Source organism: Petromyzon marinus, unplaced genomic scaffold (genome assembly GCF_048934315.1).
Source record: "Petromyzon marinus isolate PM22_M1 ecotype Great Lakes invasive population unplaced genomic scaffold, UKy_Petmar_22M1.pri1.0 PM_G_Scaffold_39, whole genome shotgun sequence".
NCBI classification, from domain to species: domain Eukaryota; kingdom Metazoa; phylum Chordata; class Hyperoartia; order Petromyzontiformes; family Petromyzontidae; genus Petromyzon; species Petromyzon marinus.
In genome coordinates, this window is record NW_027422972.1 from 320,548 (window position 1) to 343,361 (window position 22,814).

The 22,814-nt window shown below is 42.6% G+C and overlaps 1 protein-coding gene across 1 annotated transcript in view; it reads right to left on the bottom strand.

The window, feature by feature from the left end:
* Window positions 1-22,814, bottom strand: part of LOC142916493 (uncharacterized) — a 29,359-nt gene that overhangs the window by 505 nt on the left and 6,040 nt on the right. Inside the window, exons 2-3 of the mRNA XM_076061623.1 lie at window positions 4,415-4,514; window positions 267-1,136 (exon numbers count right to left, since the gene is read on the bottom strand). Coding sequence (XP_075917738.1) covers window positions 329-1,136; window positions 4,415-4,514 — 908 coding nt within the window. The 3' untranslated portion in view covers window positions 267-328. The remainder of the gene's footprint in view (window positions 1-266; window positions 1,137-4,414; window positions 4,515-22,814) is intronic.

Genomic DNA, 22,814 nt, shown 5'->3' on the forward strand with positions numbered 1-22,814 from the left:
ACGTCACTCCATCTCTTCTCTAGCCCGTCCCGCGCACAGACAAAGATACCCCGTATAGCCTTAACAGACTGTAGGGGCAAGTGCTGTTAGCGAGCGCCTTTAAAGGCCGGCACAGCACACGAGGGGGTGGGTGGCCAGCACCATGCCCGGCCGCCTTTGTCTCCCTAGCGGCGATGTTTACACATCCCTCCAGGTACTCATTTGAGGCTGAGTCGACCTACACACACACAGACACATATCCTTGTGCGCCCCACCCGTGGTCTCACCTGGTCGTCGTCCTCACGGTCAGTGAGCAGCGTGAGGAGTGAGCGCGGCGTCCCAGCCGCCCTCACCACTGCCACCGCCCACTCCTCGGGTTGCTCGCAACCACCACTGCCACCACGGCCACCACCCCCACCAACACCACCACCACCGCCACCACCACCAACACCACCACCCCCACCACCACCAACACCACCACCGCCACCAACACCACCACCGACAACACCACCACCACCAACACCACCGCCACCAACACCACCACCAATAACACCACCACCAACACCACCACCAACACCACAGCCAGCGGCGGTGGTGTTGGTGGTGGTGCAGCAGCAGCAGCAGCGTCTGAGAGCGCCCAGGAAGCCGAGCCACCAGCGGCACAGCGGGGAGCCAAGCGGCAGTGCGGCAGTAGCAGCAGGGACAGCAGCAGGAGCAGCAGCAGGGACAGCAGGGGCAGCGGCGGCAGGGGCAGCAGGGGCAGCGGCGGCAGGGGCAGCAGCAGCAGGGACAGCAGCAGCAGGGGCAGCAACAGCAGGGGCAGCAGCAGCAGGGACAGCAGCAGGGACAGCAGGGACAGCAGCAGCAGGGACAGCAACAGCAGGGACAGCGGGGGCAGCAGGGGCAGCAGCAGCAGCAGGGACAGCAGCAGGGGCAGCAGGGACAGCAGGGACAGCAGGGACAGCAGCAGCAGGGGCAGCAGCAGCAGGGACAGCAGGGGCAGCAACAGGGGCAGCAGGGACAGCGGGGGCAGCAGGGACAGCAGGGGCAGCAGGGACAGCAGGGGCAGCAACAGCAGCAGGGACAGCAGAAGGGTCAGGGCGCAGAGCGTGAGACAGGAAGGCCGCGTTGGCCATGGTGGTGACAAAGTCCTCGTCCTGGGGGGGAGGGAGGGGGAGTGGGGGAGTGGTGAGTGTACTAGTGGTGAGTGTACTAGTGGTGAGTGGTGAGTGTACTAGTGGTGAGTAGTGGTGAGTGTACTAGTGGTGAGTGTACTAGTGGTGAGTGGTGAGTGTACTAGTGGTGAGTAGTGGTGAGTGGTGAGTGTACTAGTGGTCAGTGTACTAGTGGTGAGTGGTGGGTGTACTAGTGGTGAGTAGTGGTGAGTGGTGAGTGTACTAGTGGTGAGTGTACTAGTGGTGAGTGTACTAGTGGTGAGTGGTGAGTGTACTAGTGGTGAGTGTACTAGTGGTGAGTGGTGAGTGTACTAGTGGTAAGTGTACTAGTGGTGAGTAGTGGTGAGTGGTGAGAGTACTAGTGGTGAGTGTACTAGTGGTGAGTAGTGGTGAGTGGTGAGTGTACTAGTGGTGAGTGTACTAGTGGTGAGTGGTGAGTAGTGGTGAGTGGTGGGTGTACTAGTGGTGAGTATACTAGTGGTGAGTGTACTAGTGGTGAGTAGTGGTGAGTGGTGAGTGTACTAGTGGTGAGTAGTGGTGAGTGTACTAGTGGTGAGTGGTGAGTAGTGGTGAGTGTTGAGTAGTGGTGAGTGTACTAGTGGTGAGTGTACTAGTGGTGAGTGGTGAGTGTACTAGTGGTGAGTGTACTAGTGGTGAGTAGTGGTGAGTGGTGAGTAGTGGTGAGTAGTGGTGAGTGTACTAGTGGTGAGTGTACTAGTGGTGAGTGTACTAGTGGTGAGTAGTGGTGAATGTATTAGTGGTGAGTGTACTAGTGGTGAGTGGTGAGTAGTGGTGAGTAGTGGTGAGTGTACTAGTGGTGAGTGGTGAGTAGTGGTGAGTGTTGAGTGTACTAGTGGTGAGTGTACTAGTGGTGGGTAGTGGTGAGTGGAGAGTAGTGGTGAGTGTACTAGTGGTGAGTGTACTAGTGGTGAGTGGTGAGTAGTGGTGAGTGTACTAGTGGTGAGTAGTGGTGAGTGTACTAGTGGTGAGTGGTGAGTGTACTAGTGGTGAGTAGTGGTGAGTGTACTAGTGGTGAGTGGTGAGTGTACTAGTGGTGAGTGTACTAGTGGTGAGTGTACTAGTGGTGAGTAGTGGTGAGTGGTGAGTAGTGGTGAGTGGTGAGTGTACTAGTGGTGAGTGGTGAGTGTACTAGTGGTGAGTGTACTAGTGGTGAGTAGTGGTGAGTGGTGAGTGTACTAGTGGTGAGTAGTGGTGAGTGTACTAGTGGTGAGTGGTGAGTAGTGGTGAGTGTACTAGTGGTGAGTGTACTAGTGGTGAGTGTACTAGTGGTGAGTAGTGGTGAGTGTTGAGTGTAAACTCACCAGGCGATGCTGAACCCCCCCAAACCCGGATCCAACTCCACACGACGAACCGGTTCCAAACACAAGTCGACAAGGTATTGATTCAGACTCTAAGTCGATTCCTCATGCAATTCAATGAGCAATCGAATTCTAATACAACTCTTCAATCCGATTCCCCGTGCAAGTCAATAGGAGTCGATTCTTAATGCGTTTAAAAAGGAGTCGACTCCTCACGAAACAATGTTGAGAATCAATTTATACGGTGGCGTCACGGAGGTAAAATAAAATAAAACAAAAGAAAACAATTAAATCACGACGTTTTGGAGGCAACACAAGTCTCCTTCTTCAGGTGGAACAGACACAGCGGTGTACTAGTGGTGAGTGGTGAGTAGTGGTGAGTGGTGAGTAGTGGTGAGTGGTGAGTGTACTAGTGGTGAGTGTACTAGTGGTGAGTGTACTAGTGGTGAGTAGTGGTGAGTGGTGAGTAGTGGTGAGTGGTGAGTGTACTAATGGTGAGTGGTGAGTGTACTAGTGGTGAGTGTACTAGTGGTGAGTGGTGAGTGTACTAGTGGTGAGTGTACTAGTGGTGAGTAGTGGTGAGTGGTGGGTGTACTAGTGGTGAGTGTACTAGTGGTGTACTAGTGGTGAGTAGTGGTGAGTGTACTAGTGGTGAGTGTACTAGTGGTGAGTAGTGGTGAGTGGTGAGTAGTGGTGAGTGTACTAGTGGTGAGTGTACTAGTGGTGAGTAGTGGTGAGTGGTGAGTAGTGGTGAGTGGTGAGTAGTGGTGAGTAGTGGTGAGTGTACTAGTGGTGAGTGTACTAGTGGTGAGTGGTGAGTGTACTAGTGGTGAGTAGTGGTGAGTGGTGAGTGTACTAGTGGTGAGTGTACTAGTGGTGAGTGGTGGGTGTACTAGTGGTGAGTGTACTAGTGGTGAGTGGTGAGTGTACTAGTGGTAAGTGTACTAGTGGTGAGTAGTGGTGAGTGTACTAGTGGTGAGTGTACTAGTGGTGAGTAGTGGTGAGTGTACTAGTGGTGAGTGTACTAGTGGTGAGTGGTGAGTAGTGGTGAGTGGTGGGTGTACTAGTGGTGAGTGTACTAGTGGTGAGTGTACTAGTGGTGAGTAGTGGTGAGTGGTGAGTGTACTAGTGGTGAGTAGTGGTGAGTGTACTAGTGGTGAGTGGTGGGTGTACTAGTGGTGAGTGTACTAGTGGTGAGTGCACTAGTGGTGAGTAGTGGTGAGTGTACTAGTGGTGAGTGGTGAGTAGTGGTGAGTGTACTAGTGGTGAGTGGTGAGTAGTGGTGAGTGTACTAGTAGTGAGTGTACTAGTGGTGAGTGTACTAGTGGTGAGTGGTGAGTGTACTAGTGGTAAGTAGTGGTGAGTGTACTAGTGGTGAGTGGTGAGTAGTGGTGAGTGGTGAGTAGTGGTGAGTGTACTAGTGGTGAGTAGTGGTGAGTGGTGAGTAGTGGTGAGTGGTGAGTAGTGGTGAGTGTACTAGTGGTGAGTGTACTAGTGGTGAGTGTACTAGTGGTGAGTAGTGGTGAATGTATTAGTGGTGAGTGTACTAGTGGTGAGTGGTGAGTAGTGGTGAGTAGTGGTGAGTGTACTAGTGGTGAGTGGTGAGTAGTGGTGAGTGTACTAGTGGTGAGTAGTGGTGAGTGTACTAGTGGTGAGTTGTGAGTGTACTAGTGGTGAGTAGTGATGAGTGTACTAGTGGTGAGTGTACTAGTGGTGAGTGTACTAGTGGTGAGTAGTGGTGAGTGGTGAGTAGTGGTGAGTGGTGAGTGTACTAGTGGTGAGTGGTGAGTGTCCTAGTGGTGAGTGTACTAGTGGTGAGTAGTGGTGAGTGGTGAGTGTACTAGTGGTGAGTGGTGAGTAGTGGTGAGTGTACTAGTGGTGAGTGTACTAGTGGTGAGTGTACTAGTGGTGAGTAGTGGTGAGTGTTGAGTGTAAACTCACCAGGCGATGCTGAACCCCCCAAACCCGGATCCAACTCCACACGACGAACCGGTTCCAAACACAAGTCGACAAGGTATTGATTCAGACTCTAAGTCGATTCCTCATGCAATTCAATGAGCAATCGAATTCTAATACAACTCTTCAATCCGATTCCCCGTGCAAGTCAATAAGAGTCGATTCTTAATGCGTTTAAAAAGGAGTCGACTCCTCACGAAACAATGTTGAGAATCAATTTATACGGTGGCGTCACAGAGGTAAAATAAAACAAAATAAAAGAAAACAATTAAATCACGACGTTTCGGAGGCAACACAAGTCTCCTTCTTCAGGTGGAACAGACACAGCGGTGTACTAGTGGTGAGTGGTGAGTAGTGGTGAGTGTACTAGTGGTGAGTGTACTAGTGGTGAGTGTTGAGTGTACTAGTGGTGAGTGTACTAGTGGTGAGTGTACTAGTGGTGAGTGTTGAGTGTACTAGTGGTGAGTAGTGGTGAGTGGTGAGTGTACTAGTGGTGAGTAGTGGTGAGTGGTGAGTAGTGGTGAGTGGTGAGTGTACTAGTGGTGAGTGGTGGTGAGTGGTGAGTGTACTAGTGGTGAGTGTACTAGTGGTGAGTAGTGGTGAGTGGTGGGTGTACTAGTGGTGAGTGTACTAGTGGTGAGTGTACTAGTGGTGAGTAGTGGTGAGTGTACTAGTGGTGAGTGTACTAGTGGTGAGTAGTGGTGAGTGGTGAGCAGTGGTGAGTGGTGAGTGTACTAGTGGTGAGTGGTGAGTGTACTAGTGGTGAGTGTACTAGTGGTGAGTGTACTAGTGGTGAGTGTTGAGTAGTGGTGAGTAGTGGTGAGTGTACTAGTGGTGAGTAGTGGTGAGTGGTGAGTGTACTAGTGGTGAGTGGTGAGTAGTGGTGAGTGGTGAGTAGTGGTGAGTGTACTAGTGGTGAGTGTACTAGTGGTGAGTGGTGAGTAGTGGTGAGTGGTGAGTAGTGGTGAGTGTACTAGTGGTGAGTGTACTAGTGGTGAGTAGTGGTGAGTGTACTAGTGGGGGAGTGGTGAGTGTACTAGTGGTGAGTGGTGGTGAGTAGTGGTGAGTGTACTAGTGGTGAGTAGTGGTGAGTGTACTAGTGGTGAGTGGTGAGTGTGCTAGTGGTGAGTGTACTAGTGGTGAGTGGTGAGTGTACTAGTGGTGAGTGTACTAGTGGTGAGTGTATTAGTGGTGAGTGTACTAGTGGTGAGTGGTGGTGAGTGGTGAGTAGTGGTGAGTGTACTAGTGGTGAGTGTACTAGTGGTGAGTAGTGGTGAGTAGTGGTGAGTGTACTAGTGGTGAGTGTTGAGTAGTGGTGAGTGTACTAGTGGTGAGTGTACTAGTGGTGAGTGGTGAGTGTACTAGTGGTGAGTGTGCTAGTGGTGAGTAGTGGTGAGTGTACTAGTGGTGAGTGGTGAGTGTACTAGTGGTGAGTGTACTAGTGGTGAGTAGTGGTGAGTAGTGGTGAGTGTACTAGTGGTGAGTGTACTAGTGGTGAGTGTACTAGTGGTGAGTGGTGGGTGTACTAGTGGTGAGTGTACTAGTGGTGAGTGGTGAGTAGTGGTGAGTGTACTAGTGGTGAATGTACTAGTGGTGAGTGGTGAGTAGTGGTGAGTGGTGAGTGTACTAGTGGTGAGTAGTGGTGAGTGTACTAGTGAGTAGTGGTGAGTGTACTAGTGGTGAGTGTACTAGTGGTGAGTGTACTAGTGGTGAGTGGTGGGTGTACTAGTGGTGAGTGTACTAGTGGTGAGTGGTGAGTAGTGGTGAGTGTACTAGTGGTGAGTGGTGAGTAGTGGTAAGTGGTGAGTGTACTAGTGGTGAGTGTACTAGTGGTAAGTGGTGAGTAGTGGTAAGTGGTGAGTGTACTAGTGGTGAGTGTACTAGTGGTGAGTAGTGGTGAGTGTACTAGTGGTGAGTAGTGGTGAGTGTACTAGTGGTGCGTAGTGGTGAGTGTACTAGTGGTGAGTGTATTAGTGGTGAGTAGTGGTGAGTGTACTAGTGGTGAGTGTACTAGTGGTGAGTAGTGGTGAGTGTACTAGTGGTGAGTGTACTAGTGGTGAGTGTACTAGTGGTGAGTGGTGAGTAGTGGTGAGTGTACTAGTGGTGAGTGTACTAGTGGTGAGTGGTGAGTGTACTAGTGGTGAGTGTACTAGTGGTGAGTGTACTAGTGGTGAGTAGTGGTGAGTGTACTAGTGATGAGTAGTGGTGAGTGTACTAGTGGTGAGTAGTGGTGAGTGTTGAGTGTAATCTCACCAGGCGATGCTGAACCCCCCGGACCCGGATCCAACTCCACACGACGAACCGGTTCCAAACACAAGTCGACAAGGAATTGATTCAGACGCTAAGTCGATTCCTCATGCAATTCAATGAGCAATCGATTTCTAAGACAATCTACAATCCGATTCCCTGTGCAAGTCAATGGGAGTCGATTCTTATGCGATTAAAAAGGAGTCGACTCCTCACGAAACAATGAGAATCAATTTGTACGGTGGAGTCACGGAGGTAAAATAAAATAAAACAAAAGAAAATTAAATCACGACGTTTCGGAGGCAACACAAGTCTCCTTCTTCAGGTGGAACAGACACACCGGAACATCAGTGTCAAGTGGACAGCTCAGTGACACAGAATTAGTAAAGTTGGACTACATGTTTATTTCTCGAAAGCATTTTGGCTGTAGACCAGTGTAACAAGTCAAAAATTTAACTGGAGGCTTTATTTCTTCCAGCACAAGACGCATGATATGGTAGCTGCAGTAAGCCACCCACCGCCGACACACACACACCCACGTGTATTTGTGGATGCACTAAGCCGACACACAAACACACACCTGTACTTGTGGATGCACTAAGTCCGACACACACACCGACCCATCTGTACTGGTGGATGCACTAAGTCCGACACACACACACACACCGACCCACTGTACTGGTGGATGCACTAAGTCCGACACACACACACCTGTACTTGTGGATGCGTTAAGTCCGACACACACACCGACCCACCTGTACTGGTGGGTGCACTAAGTCCGATACACACACACACCTGTACTTGTGGATGCACTAAGTCTGACACACACACACACCTGTACTTGTGGATGCACTAAGTCCGACACACACACACCTGTACTTGTGGATGCACTTAGTCCGACACACACACACCTGTACTTGTGGATGCACTAAGTCCGACACACACACCTGTACTTGTGGATGCACTAAGTCCGACACACACACACCTGTACTGGTGGATTCACTAAGTCCGACACACTCACACCGACCCACCTGTACTTGTGGATGCACTAAGTCCGACACACATCCACCTGTACTTGTGGATGCGTTAAGTCCGACACACACACACCGACCCACCTGTACTGGTGGATGTCCTCGAAGGACTTGGAGTTGTTGATGGCGAAGACGCAGAGGAAGCGCTGGCGGTCGGAGACTGAAATGGTGGCGGCTGAGGAGCTTGTTCACTAGCTCACTCCTTGTTTAAAAAATGTTGCTTTGAAGGTCTCGCTCTCAAAATAACGCTCCCAAATAATCAACAGATATTGGTAGTGTGCTGCTATCGACCGCCTAGTGGGAAGGATGTTGAAGCTGCGTCTGCACTGAGAGAGCTTTTTGGGCGCCTCCCTAAAGGTGAAATAGTTTTAGTGGGTGATCTAAATTGGAATTGGCTAAACCCGCCGGCCGTGGCCACACATTTTGCAGATGAATTTAATCTGTTTCAATTAATAAATGTCCCCGCAAGACCCAACCTAAAATATTCGGGACAGTCAACTCTGCTTGACGTCTTATTGACATATGCCCCTCACAATTTCACACTGACTGGTGTTCTGGGTAATAACCTTAGTGATCACTCCTTCATTTTTGGAGTGAGATCATCAGCCAGACCCAAAGCCCCCCTAAATTGGTTGAGAAGCACTCTATGAGACACTTCAGCACTCAGGCATTTGCTAATGATGTGCTTCACTCGGATATTGACAAGGTCTGTGATATCCCCAACCTGATTACGGCTTGGGAGACTTTCAGGTACACGTTTCTCCAAATTCTTAACAAACATGCTCCGTTGGTTAGATTTAAAACTAAATGCAACCGCCCACCATGGTTTGATCATTTGATTACAAAGCTAATGAAAACTAGGGACAAGGCTTGGGCATGTGCTGAGAAAAGTAATTTGGTCAATGACTGGCTAGAATACAGGATTTTAAGGAATAGATGCGTCAAAAAAATACGGCATGCAAAAAATGCCTACTTTTCCTCCACTCTCCTGGAATCACATGGAAATGCCAGGATTTTCTTGAAAACAAATATATCGAAAAGGCATCCAAAACAGACAATCTGCCCGTTGAGCTTAACCGAAATGGGGAATATTTTTCAGATCCCAAAAAAATAGTTGACAATTTTAACCTTCATTTTTCTGAAGCTGGTAATCTTTTTTTATAATGTATTGGGAGTCACCTCTGCTCATGCAAATTCCTACACCCCTGTCCAAACATTAAACGAATTTAGTTTCCAGACAATCCACGAAAGTATTCACAGATGGTTGGAGGTCAAACAGTGTTAAGATAACAAAAGGGGTTCCACAGGGTTCCATCCTCGGCCCCCTTTTCTTCTATCTTTATGTCAATGACTTGGGCACTGACCTGGATCATTCCAGGGTAAATCTTTTTGCAGATGACACAATAGTGATTACTGCTGGCCGCTCTCCGGATGACGTGATTGCTAAGCTACAGGGTGATTTCATCAAACTACAACATCAGCTAGTTGCTCTTAAACTAGTCCTGAATACCTACAAAACCAAGGTGCTATGCTTCTCACCAGGACTAAAGCAGGAAGTCATGTTTCCCCAATTACATTCCTTAAATAATTATAAAATAGAGCAAGTCAAGATCTATAAGTATCTTGGGGTCATCCTGGATTCAAAACTGAATTTTGAAGATCACATTGATTATATTGGTAAAAAGACAAAAATAAAAATTGGTTTTCTGTATCGACACAAGCACTGCTTCCCCCCAATGTTCCGTTTGGAATTGATAAAAGCTACCATACTGCCTCTACTTGACTACTGTGACATCGTGTATAAATCAGCCCCAAGTACTGTACTGAAGAAGCTTGATTCCATCTATCACTCGGCTTTAAAATTTACATTGAACTGCACATATAGGACTCACCACTGTGATCTCTACATTGGGTCAAACTTAACGTCTCTTAATGTTCGACGGCTTGTGCACCAGATCTTATTTATTCACGATGTACTTACAAAAAAATCCACAGACTACTTGCTGGATCTCCACTCTATTTCAAATAACAAATTTGACCTCAGGTCTTCGCTCATTTACCAGCTTCACATTCCCTATTGCCGTAGGAAGGGCCTTTGCTATTGATGCCCCCAGAGTCTGGAATGCTATTGCCAATAAACTGCAACTTGAATCGCTACCAATGAGATCTTCTCTCAAAACTGCTCTCGAGGAGTTGTACACCCCTAGCTGCCACTGCTATTCATTGGCGTAACATAAAATAAAATGTTTCGCTCCGGATGACGCTGCAAAGTATTATCTGTATTTTGATTTAGCGTGCTGATCTTAAAGGTACATTGAGTAATTTGATACTCAGACCGATGCATCTGTTGTTGTGGAGTAACTCATGCAGCCAACTATGGCTCTAGGATTTGGTGTTACATGTTATTTATGTAGTTAATTGTAAAAAATCGGTCACAGTCCCTGTGATCACTGTTACGCTGCAATTATGGCTTTATTTTTTGGTGATTTGGAAAACGTTTTTAGGTTTGGACATTCATAATAAAGGTTTTTGGGTTAGATCGCGTTTATTTATAAATGTGTCGTAACCCTCCACCACCCGACACGGCCAATCAGCAAAGAAAAGTGTCACGTTGACAAAAGACAAATAATTCACTACTTCAGCCCACCGGTGTGTTGAAGAGTTAATCCACATTTACAGTTTGAGTACGACGTTTCGCTGGTAAATACTTCCAGCATCATCGGGCAATTCGCCAGAATGGTAAAGCCCTCGCTTGCTCCCGGTTTTATATAGAGCAGAAGAGTGACGTCATCACTTAACTCATCAGGTGCAGTGATTAGAGGCGGAGGGGGGGGGGTAATGTAATTATATAATCGATTAGTAATCAGTCATTGGTTATGATTAGTAATGAGTTGTAGATTAGTAATTCTTTAAATCAAAATGTAATGTGTATTATTTAATAATACGCTTCCAGGCCGCACTGAGCCGGTAGCTGTCAGAGCGATTAAAGTTATTCTTGTTCCTCTCAATTTCAATGGATTCTCTAATTAGTCTTTGCCAGTAATAATTAGTTTTACACACCACTGCAACATTGTCAAAATCAATTGAGTGTCCTTGTTGACAAGCATGTTCTGCCACTGCCGACAGTTGTGTTTGAGATAATTTAATATTTCTCTGATGTTCTTTTAGTCTTACGCTGATGTTACGTCCCGTCTGCCCAATGTAGCAGCTGCCACATGAACAATTAATCCGATATACACCTTCTGTTGATAGTTTAGGTAATGCGTCTTTAGTGCAAGATACTAGTTTTTGAATTTTGTGTACTGTACCAAATCTTACTGTAATGTTTTGCTTTTGCAAAACGCGGGCTAATTTGTCAGTTACTCCTGAGATATATGGAATTTTTATTGTTTTAACAATCTGGTCGCTTTCAGTAGTATTGCTTTGCGATCGTGATTTGGCATTCAGTGCTCTGTTAATTTGAGCATTATTGTAGCCATTCTGTCGTAGTGCGTCTTTAACGTGTTTAATCTCTCTCACTAGACTCTCACCATCTGACACTGTTTTCGCCCGATGCACGAGCGTCTTAATAAGAGAGGATTTTTGAGCTGGATGATGATGTGATTCTGCATTCAGATAGGCATCAGTGTGCGTTTGCTTTCTGTAAACGCTGTGTGTTATTTTACCGTTTAGGCCATGTCCAAGCAAAATATCTAGGAATGGGAGTGTATTATTCACCTCCATTTCCATGGTGAACTGGATGGCCGGGTTTTGTGCATTGAGATGATTTAGAAAATCATTAAGTGTATCTTTACCATGTGGCCAGACAACCAAAGTGTCATCCACATACCTAAACCAAAAGGATGGTTTTAATGTGCTCGAGGCAAGTGCTCTTATTTCAAAGTTTTCCATGTACAAATTTGCTATAGCAGGGGATAAAGGAGAACCCATTGCTGCTCCTTCCTTTTGTTTAAAGAAATCCCCTCTCCATAAGAAGTAAGTGTTATTTAAGCAATGGCCAGCAAGTTTCGGAATATCTTTTTGTAAACCGGTATTCTTTACTAGTGTATCAAGTAATTTAAGCGATTCGTCCACTGGAACCTTAGTGAATAGAGAAATCACATCAAAGCTTACCAGAATATCATCAGGAGTAAGTTTAATGTCTTTAATCACATTCACAAGATGTTCTGAATTTTTTATGAATGAAGATGTCTTACCGATGTAGGGCTGTATTTGTTTGGTTATATATTTTGCTAATTGATATGTGGCAGAGCCAATTGTACTGACTATGGGTCGTAATGGGATGCCGATTTTATGAATCTTTGGTAGCCCATAGAGTCTAGGTGGTTTTGAGGCCCTTGGCTTAATTAGGTATTGCTCATTTTTAGGGATTAATGAATTTGCAATTATTGCAGTGGTCTTACGTTCTAAAGTATTAGTTGGATCTCGTTTAATTTTAATGTAGGTACTTTCCTCTAGTAAATTTCTAATTTTATTATCATAATCGGCTCGTGACATCAGTACAGTAGTGCGGCCTTTATCAGCTGCTAGGATTTGGATATCCTTATTTACACGCAGCTCTCTTAAGGCTTTTGCCTCGTTAGAGCTAATATTTACTTTTGGAACTTTGCTATTCTCAATTATTTTAGCAACCTCATGTCTAGTCATCTCTGCCTCATTATGTGGAAGGAGTCTAACTGCTGATTCTACCTCAGCAATTATCTCATCCACTGGAATTGTGCGTGGGGTAACGGCAAAGTTAAGGCCTTTAGAAAGGATAGAGACCATGTCACCGGTTAATACAGTGTTGGTCAAGTTCAGTACAGTTTTGTTTTTACATTTTTGGTTTTCAGTAGGGATTTGTTTATTATGTAGTCTAGAAAATTTATTAATTTGGTTAGTTTTTGTTAGTTTAAACACATTATCAGCCGATTGTTGTGTTATGTTATCGATTATATTCCAATAATGCATAGATATACTATTGCTTATATCTAAGTGTAACTGCTTTAGCGATTCCGAAATGTAAGATAATTCACTCCTATTGTGCTGTATTCTCTCTATTAATAATAATTCGCTAGCTTTGTGTAGTATTTGGTTAGCTTTAGAAGACTTTATGTGATGTGTTATTTTAACTGCGTTTGGTATTACCTTTGAATCTCTGCACCTTTTGAGGAACGCCAGTGAAGATATCAATTTCATCCGCTTAATGCGAAGCTTCTCCAATTTTCTGGTTTTAAGAAAAGTATCCTCCCCATAGAGGTTAGTCAGTTTAACACGTAGGCTTTCGCGACCAATATTATTCATAATAAAGGTTTTTGGGTTAGATCGCGTTTATTTATAAATGTGTCGTAACCCTCCACCACCCGACACGGCCAATCAGCAAAGAAAAGTGTCACGTTGACAAAAGACAAATAATTCACTACTTCAGCCCACCGGTGTGTTGAAGAGTTAATCCACATTTACAGTTTGAGTACGACGTTTCGCTGGTAAATACTTCCAGCATCATCGGGCAATTCGCCAGAATGGTAAAGCCCTCGCTTGCTCCCGGTTTTATATAGAGCAGAAGAGTGACGTCATCACTTAACTCATCAGGTGCAGTGATTAGAGGCGGAGGGGGGGGGTAATGTAATTATATAATCGATTAGTAATCAGTCATTGGTTATGATTAGTAATGAGTTGTAGATTAGTAATTCTTTAAATCAAAATGTAATGTGTATTATTTAATAATACGCTTCCAGGCCGCACTGAGCCGGTAGCTGTCAGAGCGATTAAAGTTATTCTTGTTCCTCTCAATTTCAATGGATTCTCTAATTAGTCTTTGCCAGTAATAATTAGTTTTACACACCACTGCAACATTGTCAAAATCAATTGAGTGTCCTTGTTGACAAGCATGTTCTGCCACTGCCGACAGTTGTGTTTGAGATAATTTAATATTTCTCTGATGTTCTTTTAGTCTTACGCTGATGTTACATCCCGTCTGCCCAATGTAGCAGCTGCCACATGAACAATTAATCCGATATACACCTTCTGTTGATAGTTTAGGTAATGCGTCTTTAGTGCAAGATACTAGTTTTTGAATTTTGTGTACTGTACCAAATCTTACTGTAATGTTTTGCTTTTGCAAAACGCGGGCTAATTTGTCAGTTACTCCTGAGATATATGGAATTTTTATTGTTTTAACAATCTGGTCGCTTTCAGTAGTATTGCTTTGCGATCGTGATTTGGCATTCAGTGCTCTGTTAATTTGAGCATTATTGTAGCCATTCTGTCGTAGTGCGTCTTTAACGTGTTTAATCTCTCTCACTAGACTCTCACCATCTGACACTGTTTTCGCCCGATGCACGAGCGTCTTAATAAGAGAGGATTTTTGAGCTGGATGATGATGTGATTCTGCATTCAGATAGGCATCAGTGTGCGTTTGCTTTCTGTAAACGCTGTGTGTTATTTTACCGTTTAGGCCATGTCCAAGCAAAATATCTAGGAATGGGAGTGTATTATTCACCTCCATTTCCATGGTGTTTATTATTACATAATAAACAAATCCCTACTGAAAACCAAAAATGTAAAAACAAAACTGTACTGAACTTGACCAACACTGTATTAACCGGTGACATGGTCTCTATCCTTTCTAAAGGCCTTAACTTTGCCGTTACCCCACGCACAATTCCAGTGGATGAGATAATTGCTGAGGTAGAATCAGCAGTTAGACTCCTTCCACATAATGAGGCAGAGATGACTAGACATGAGGTTGCTAAAATAATTGAGAATAGCAAAGTTCCAAAAGTAAATATTAGCTCTAACGAGGCAAAAGCCTTAAGAGAGCTGCGTGTAAATAAGGATATCCAAATCCTAGCAGCTGATAAAGGCCGCACTACTGTACTGATGTCACGAGCCGATTATGATAATAAAATTAGAAATTTACTAGAGGAAAGTACCTACATTAAAATTAAACGAGATCCAACTAATACTTTAGAACGTAAGACCACTGCAATAATTGCAAATTCATTAATCCCTAAAAATGAGCAATACCTAATTAAGCCAAGGGCCTCAAAACCACCTAGACTCTATGGGCTACCAAAGATTCATAAAATCGGCATCCCATTACGACCCATAGTCAGTACAATTGGCTCTGCCACATATCAATTAGCAAAATATATAACCAAACAAATACAGCCTTACATCGGTAAGACATCTTCATTCATAAAAAATTCAGAACATCTTGTGAATGTGATTAAAGACATTAAACTTACTCCTGATGATATTCTGGTAAGCTTTGATGTGATTTCTCTATTCACTAAGGTTCCAGTGGACGAATCGCTTAAATTACTTGATACACTAGTAAAGAATACCGGTTTACAAAAAGATATTCCGAAACTTGCTGGCCATTGCTTAAATAACACTTACTTCTTATGGAGAGGGGATTTCTTTAAACAAAAGGAAGGAGCAGCAATGGGTTCTCCTTTATCCCCTGCTATAGCAAATTTGTACATGGAAAACTTTGAAATAAGAGCACTTGCCTCGAGCACATTAAAACCATCCTTTTGGTTTAGGTATGTGGATGACACTTTGGTTGTCTGGCCACATGGTAAAGATACACTTAATGATTTTCTAAATCATCTCAATGCACAAAACCCGGCCATCCAGTTCACCATGGAAATGGAGGTGAATAATACACTCCCATTCCTAGATATTTTGCTTGGACATGGCCTAAACGGTAAAATAACACACAGCGTTTACAGAAAGCAAACGCACACTGATGCCTATCTGAATGCAGAATCACATCATCATCCAGCTCAAAAATCCTCTCTTATTAAGACGCTCGTGCATCGGGCGAAAACAGTGTCAGATGGTGAGAGTCTAGTGAGAGAGATTAAACACGTTAAAGACGCACTACGACAGAATGGCTACAATAATGCTCAAATTAACAGAGCACTGAATGCCAAATCACGATCGCAAAGCAATACTACTGAAAGCGACCAGATTGTTAAAACAATAAAAATTCCATATATCTCAGGAGTAACTGACAAATTAGCCCGCGTTTTGCAAAAGCAAAACATTACAGTAAGATTTGGTACAGTACACAAAATTCAAAAACTAGTATCTTGCACTAAAGACGCATTACCTAAACTATCAACAGAAGGTGTATATCGGATTAATTGTTCATGTGGCAGCTGCTACATTGGGCAGACGGGACGTAACATCAGCGTAAGACTAAAAGAACATCAGAGAAATATTAAATTATCTCAAACACAACTGTCGGCAGTGGCAGAACATGCTTGTCAACAAGGACACTCAATTGATTTTGACAATGTTGCAGTGGTGTGTAAAACTAATTATTACTGGCAAAGACTAATTAGAGAATCCATTGAAATTGAGAGGAACAAGAATAACTTTAATCGCTCTGACAGCTACCGGCTCAGTGCGGCCTGGAAGCGTATTATTAAATAATACACATTACATTTTGATTTAAAGAATTACTAATCTACAACTCATTACTAATCATAACCAATGACTGATTACTAATCGATTATATAATTACATTACCCCCCCCCTCCGCCTCTAATCACTGCACCTGATGAGTTAAGTGATGACGTCACTCTTCTGCTCTATATAAAACCGGGAGCAAGCGAGGGCTTTACCATTCTGGCGAATTGCCCGATGATGCTGGAAGTATTTACCAGCGAAACGTCGTACTCAAACTGTAAATGTGGATTAACTCTTCAACACACCGGTGGGCTGAAGTAGTGAATTATTTGTCTTTTGTCAACGTGACACTTTTCTTTGCTGATTGGCCGTGTCGGGTGGTGGAGGGTTACGACACATTTATAAATAAACGCGATCTAACCCAAAAACCTTTATTATGAATAATATTGGTCGCGAAAGCCTACGTGTTAAACTGACTAACCTCTATGGGGAGGATACTTTTCTTAAAACCAGAAAATTGGAGAAGCTTCGCATTAAGCGGATGAAATTGATATCTTCACTGGCGTTCCTCAAAAGGTGCAGAGATTCAAAGGTAATACCAAACGCAGTTAAAATAACACATCACATAAAGTCTTCTAAAGCTAACCAAATACTACACAAAGCTAGCGAATTATTATTAATAGAGAGAATACAGCACAATAGGAGTGAATTATCTTACATTTCGGAATCGCTAAAGCAGTTACACTTAGATATAAGCAATAGTATATCTATGCATTATTGGAATATAATCGATAACATAACACAACAATCGGCTGATAATGTGTTTAAACTAACAAAAACTAACCAAATTAATAAATTTTCTAGACTACATAATAAACAAATCCCTACTGAAAACCAAAAATGTAAAAACAAAACTGTACTGAACTTGACCAACACTGTATTAACCGGTGACATGGTCTCTATCCTTTCTAAAGGCCTTAACTTTGCCGTTACCCCACGCACAATTCCAGCGGATGAGATAATTGCTGAGGTAGAATCAGCAGTTAGACTCCTTCCACATAATGAGGCAGAGATGACTAGACATGAGGTTGCTAAAATAATTGAGAATAGCAAAGTTCCAAAAGTAAATATTAGCTCTAACGAGGCAAAAGCCTTAAGAGAGCTGCGTGTAAATAAGGATATCCAAATCCTAGCAGCTGATAAAGGCCGCACTACTGTACTGATGTCACGAGCCGATTATGATAATAAAATTAGAAATTTACTAGAGGAAAGTACCTACATTAAAATTAAACGAGATCCAACTAATACTTTAGAACGTAAGACCACTGCAATAATTGCAAATTCATTAATCCCTAAAAATGAGCAATACCTAATTAAGCCAAGGGCCTCAAAACCACCTAGACTCTATGGGCTACCAAAGATTCATAAAATCGGCATCCCATTACGACCCATAGTCAGTACAATTGGCTCTGCCACATATCAATTAGCAAAATATATAACCAAACAAATACAGCCTTACATCGGTAAGACATCTTCATTCATAAAAAATTCAGAACATCTTGTGAATGTGATTAAAGACATTAAACTTACTCCTGATGATATTCTGGTAAGCTTTGATGTGATTTCTCTATTCACTAAGGTTCCAGTGGACGAATCGCTTAAATTACTTGATACACTAGTAAAGAATACCGGTTTACAAAAAGATATTCCGAAACTTGCTGGCCATTGCTTAAATAACACTTACTTCTTATGGAGAGGGGATTTCTTTAAACAAAAGGAAGGAGCAGCAATGGGTTCTCCTTTATCCCCTGCTATAGCAAATTTGTACATGGAAAACTTTGAAATAAGAGCACTTGCCTCGAGCACATTAAAACCATCCTTTTGGTTTAGGTATGTGGATGACACTTTGGTTGTCTGGCCACATGGTAAAGATACACTTAATGATTTTCTAAATCATCTCAATGCACAAAACCCGGCCATCCAGTTCACCATGGAAATGGAGGTGAATAATACACTCCCATTCCTAGATATTTTGCTTGGACATGGCCTAAACGGTAAAATAACACACAGCGTTTACAGAAAGCAAACGCACACTGATGCCTATCTGAATGCAGAATCACATCATCATCCAGCTCAAAAATCCTCTCTTATTAAGACGCTCGTGCATCGGGCGAAAACAGTGTCAGATGGTGAGAGTCTAGTGAGAGAGATTAAACACGTTAAAGACGCACTACGACAGAATGGCTACAATAATGCTCAAATTAACAGAGCACTGAATGCCAAATCACGATCGCAAAGCAATACTACTGAAAGCGACCAGATTGTTAAAACAATAAAAATTCCATATATCTCAGGAGTAACTGACAAATTAGCCCGCGTTTTGCAAAAGCAAAACATTACAGTAAGATTTGGTACAGTACACAAAATTCAAAAACTAGTATCTTGCACTAAAGACGCATTACCTAAACTATCAACAGAAGGTGTATATCGGATTAATTGTTCATGTGGCAGCTGCTACATTGGGCAGACGGGACGTAACATCAGCGTAAGACTAAAAGAACATCAGAGAAATATTAAATTATCTCAAACACAACTGTCGGCAGTGGCAGAACATGCTTGTCAACAAGGACACTCAATTGATTTTGACAATGTTGCAGTGGTGTGTAAAACTAATTATTACTGGCAAAGACTAATTAGAGAATCCATTGAAATTGAGAGGAACAAGAATAACTTTAATCGCTCTGACAGCTACCGGCTCAGTGCGGCCTGGAAGCGTATTATTAAATAATACACATTACATTTTGATTTAAAGAATTACTAATCTACAACTCATTACTAATCATAACCAATGACTGATTACTAATCGATTATATAATTACATTACCCCCCCCCTCCGCCTCTAATCACTGCACCTGATGAGTTAAGTGATGACGTCACTCTTCTGCTCTATATAAAACCGGGAGCAAGCGAGGGCTTTACCATTCTGGCGAATTGCCCGATGATGCTGGAAGTATTTACCAGCGAAACGTCGTACTCAAACTGTAAATGTGGATTAACTCTTCAACACACCGGTGGGCTGAAGTAGTGAATTATTTGTCTTTTGTCAACGTGACACTTTTCTTTGCTGATTGGCCGTGTCGGGTGGTGGAGGGTTACGACACATTTATAAATAAACGCGATCTAACCCAAAAACCTTTATTATGAATAATATTGGTCGCGAAAGCCTACGTGTTAAACTGACTAACCTCTATGGGGAGGATACTTTTCTTAAAACCAGAAAATTGGAGAAGCTTCGCATTAAGCGGATGAAATTGATATCTTCACTGGCGTTCCTCAAAAGGTGCAGAGATTCAAAGGTAATACCAAACGCAGTTAAAATAACACATCACATAAAGTCTTCTAAAGCTAACCAAATACTACACAAAGCTAGCGAATTATTATTAATAGAGAGAATACAGCACAATAGGAGTGAATTATCTTACATTTCGGAATCGCTAAAGCAGTTACACTTAGATATAAGCAATAGTATATCTATGCATTATTGGAATATAATCGATAACATAACACAACAATCGGCTGATAATGTGTTTAAACTAACAAAAACTAACCAAATTAATAAATTTTCTAGACTACATAATAAACAAATCCCTACTGAAAACCAAAAATGTAAAAACAAAACTGTACTGAACTTGACCAACACTGTATTAACCGGTGACATGGTCTCTATCCTTTCTAAAGGCCTTAACTTTGCCGTTACCCCACGCACAATTCCAGCGGATGAGATAATTGCTGAGGTAGAATCAGCAGTTAGACTCCTTCCACATAATGAGGCAGAGATGACTAGACATGAGGTTGCTAAAATAATTGAGAATAGCAAAGTTCCAAAAGTAAATATTAGCTCTAACGAGGCAAAAGCCTTAAGAGAGCTGCGTGTAAATAAGGATATCCAAATCCTAGCAGCTGATAAAGGCCGCACTACTGTACTGATGTCACGAGCCGATTATGATAATAAAATTAGAAATTTACTAGAGGAAAGTACCTACATTAAAATTAAACGAGATCCAACTAATACTTTAGAACGTAAGACCACTGCAATAATTGCAAATTCATTAATCCCTAAAAATGAGCAATACCTAATTAAGCCAAGGGCCTCAAAACCACCTAGACTCTATGGGCTACCAAAGATTCATAAAATCGGCATCCCATTACGACCCATAGTCAGTACAATTGGCTCTGCCACATATCAATTAGCAAAATATATAACCAAACAAATACAGCCTTACATCGGTAAGACATCTTCATTCATAAAAAATTCAGAACATCTTGTGAATGTGATTAAAGACATTAAACTTACTCCTGATGATATTCTGGTAAGCTTTGATGTGATTTCTCTATTCACTAAGGTTCCAGTGGACGAATCGCTTAAATTACTTGATACACTAGTAAAGAATACCGGTTTACAAAAAGATATTCCGAAACTTGCTGGCCATTGCTTAAATAACACTTACTTCTTATGGAGAGGGGATTTCTTTAAACAAAAGGAAGGAGCAGCAATGGGTTCTCCTTTATCCCCTGCTATAGCAAATTTGTACATGGAAAACTTTGAAATAAGAGCACTTGCCTCGAGCACATTAAAACCATCCTTTTGGTTTAGGTATGTGGATGACACTTTGGTTGTCTGGCCACATGGTAAAGATACACTTAATGATTTTCTAAATCATCTCAATGCACAAAACCCGGCCATCCAGTTCACCATGGAAATGGAGGTGAATAATACACTCCCATTCCTAGATATTTTGCTTGGACATGGCCTAAACGGTAAAATAACACACAGCGTTTACAGAAAGCAAACGCACACTGATGCCTATCTGAATGCAGAATCACATCATCATCCAGCTCAAAAATCCTCTCTTATTAAGACGCTCGTGCATCGGGCGAAAACAGTGTCAGATGGTGAGAGTCTAGTGAGAGAGATTAAACACGTTAAAGACGCACTACGACAGAATGGCTACAATAATGCTCAAATTAACAGAGCACTGAATGCCAAATCACGATCGCAAAGCAATACTACTGAAAGCGACCAGATTGTTAAAACAATAAAAATTCCATATATCTCAGGAGTAACTGACAAATTAGCCCGCGTTTTGCAAAAGCAAAACATTACAGTAAGATTTGGTACAGTACACAAAATTCAAAAACTAGTATCTTGCACTAAAGACGCATTACCTAAACTATCAACAGAAGGTGTATATCGGATTAATTGTTCATGTGGCAGCTGCTACATTGGGCAGACGGGACGTAACATCAGCGTAAGACTAAAAGAACATCAGAGAAATATTAAATTATCTCAAACACAACTGTCGGCAGTGGCAGAACATGCTTGTCAACAAGGACACTCAATTGATTTTGACAATGTTGCAGTGGTGTGTAAAACTAATTATTACTGGCAAAGACTAATTAGAGAATCCATTGAAATTGAGAGGAACAAGAATAACTTTAATCGCTCTGACAGCTACCGGCTCAGTGCGGCCTGGAAGCGTATTATTAAATAATACACATTACATTTTGATTTAAAGAATTACTAATCTACAACTCATTACTAATCATAACCAATGACTGATTACTAATCGATTATATAATTACATTACCCCCCCCCTCCGCCTCTAATCACTGCACCTGATGAGTTAAGTGATGACGTCACTCTTCTGCTCTATATAAAACCGGGAGCAAGCGAGGGCTTTACCATTCTGGCGAATTGCCCGATGATGCTGGAAGTATTTACCAGCGAAACGTCGTACTCAAACTGTAAATGTGGATTAACTCTTCAACACACCGGTGGGCTGAAGTAGTGAATTATTTGTCTTTTGTCAACGTGACACTTTTCTTTGCTGATTGGCCGTGTCGGGTGGTGGAGGGTTACGACACATTTATAAATAAACGCGATCTAACCCAAAAACCTTTATTATGAATAATATTGGTCGCGAAAGCCTACGTGTTAAACTGACTAACCTCTATGGGGAGGATACTTTTCTTAAAACCAGAAAATTGGAGAAGCTTCGCATTAAGCGGATGAAATTGATATCTTCACTGGCGTTCCTCAAAAGGTGCAGAGATTCAAAGGTAATACCAAACGCAGTTAAAATAACACATCACATAAAGTCTTCTAAAGCTAACCAAATACTACACAAAGCTAGCGAATTATTATTAATAGAGAGAATACAGCACAATAGGAGTGAATTATCTTACATTTCGGAATCGCTAAAGCAGTTACACTTAGATATAAGCAATAGTATATCTATGCATTATTGGAATATAATCGATAACATAACACAACAATCGGCTGATAATGTGTTTAAACTAACAAAAACTAACCAAATTAATAAATTTTCTAGACTACATAATAAACAAATCCCTACTGAAAACCAAAAATGTAAAAACAAAACTGTACTGAACTTGACCAACACTGTATTAACCGGTGACATGGTCTCTATCCTTTCTAAAGGCCTTAACTTTGCCGTTACCCCACGCACAATTCCAGTGGATGAGATAATTGCTGAGGTAGAATCAGCAGTTAGACTCCTTCCACATAATGAGGCAGAGATGACTAGACATGAGGTTGCTAAAATAATTGAGAATAGCAAAGTTCCAAAAGTAAATATTAGCTCTAACGAGGCAAAAGCCTTAAGAGAGCTGCGTGTAAATAA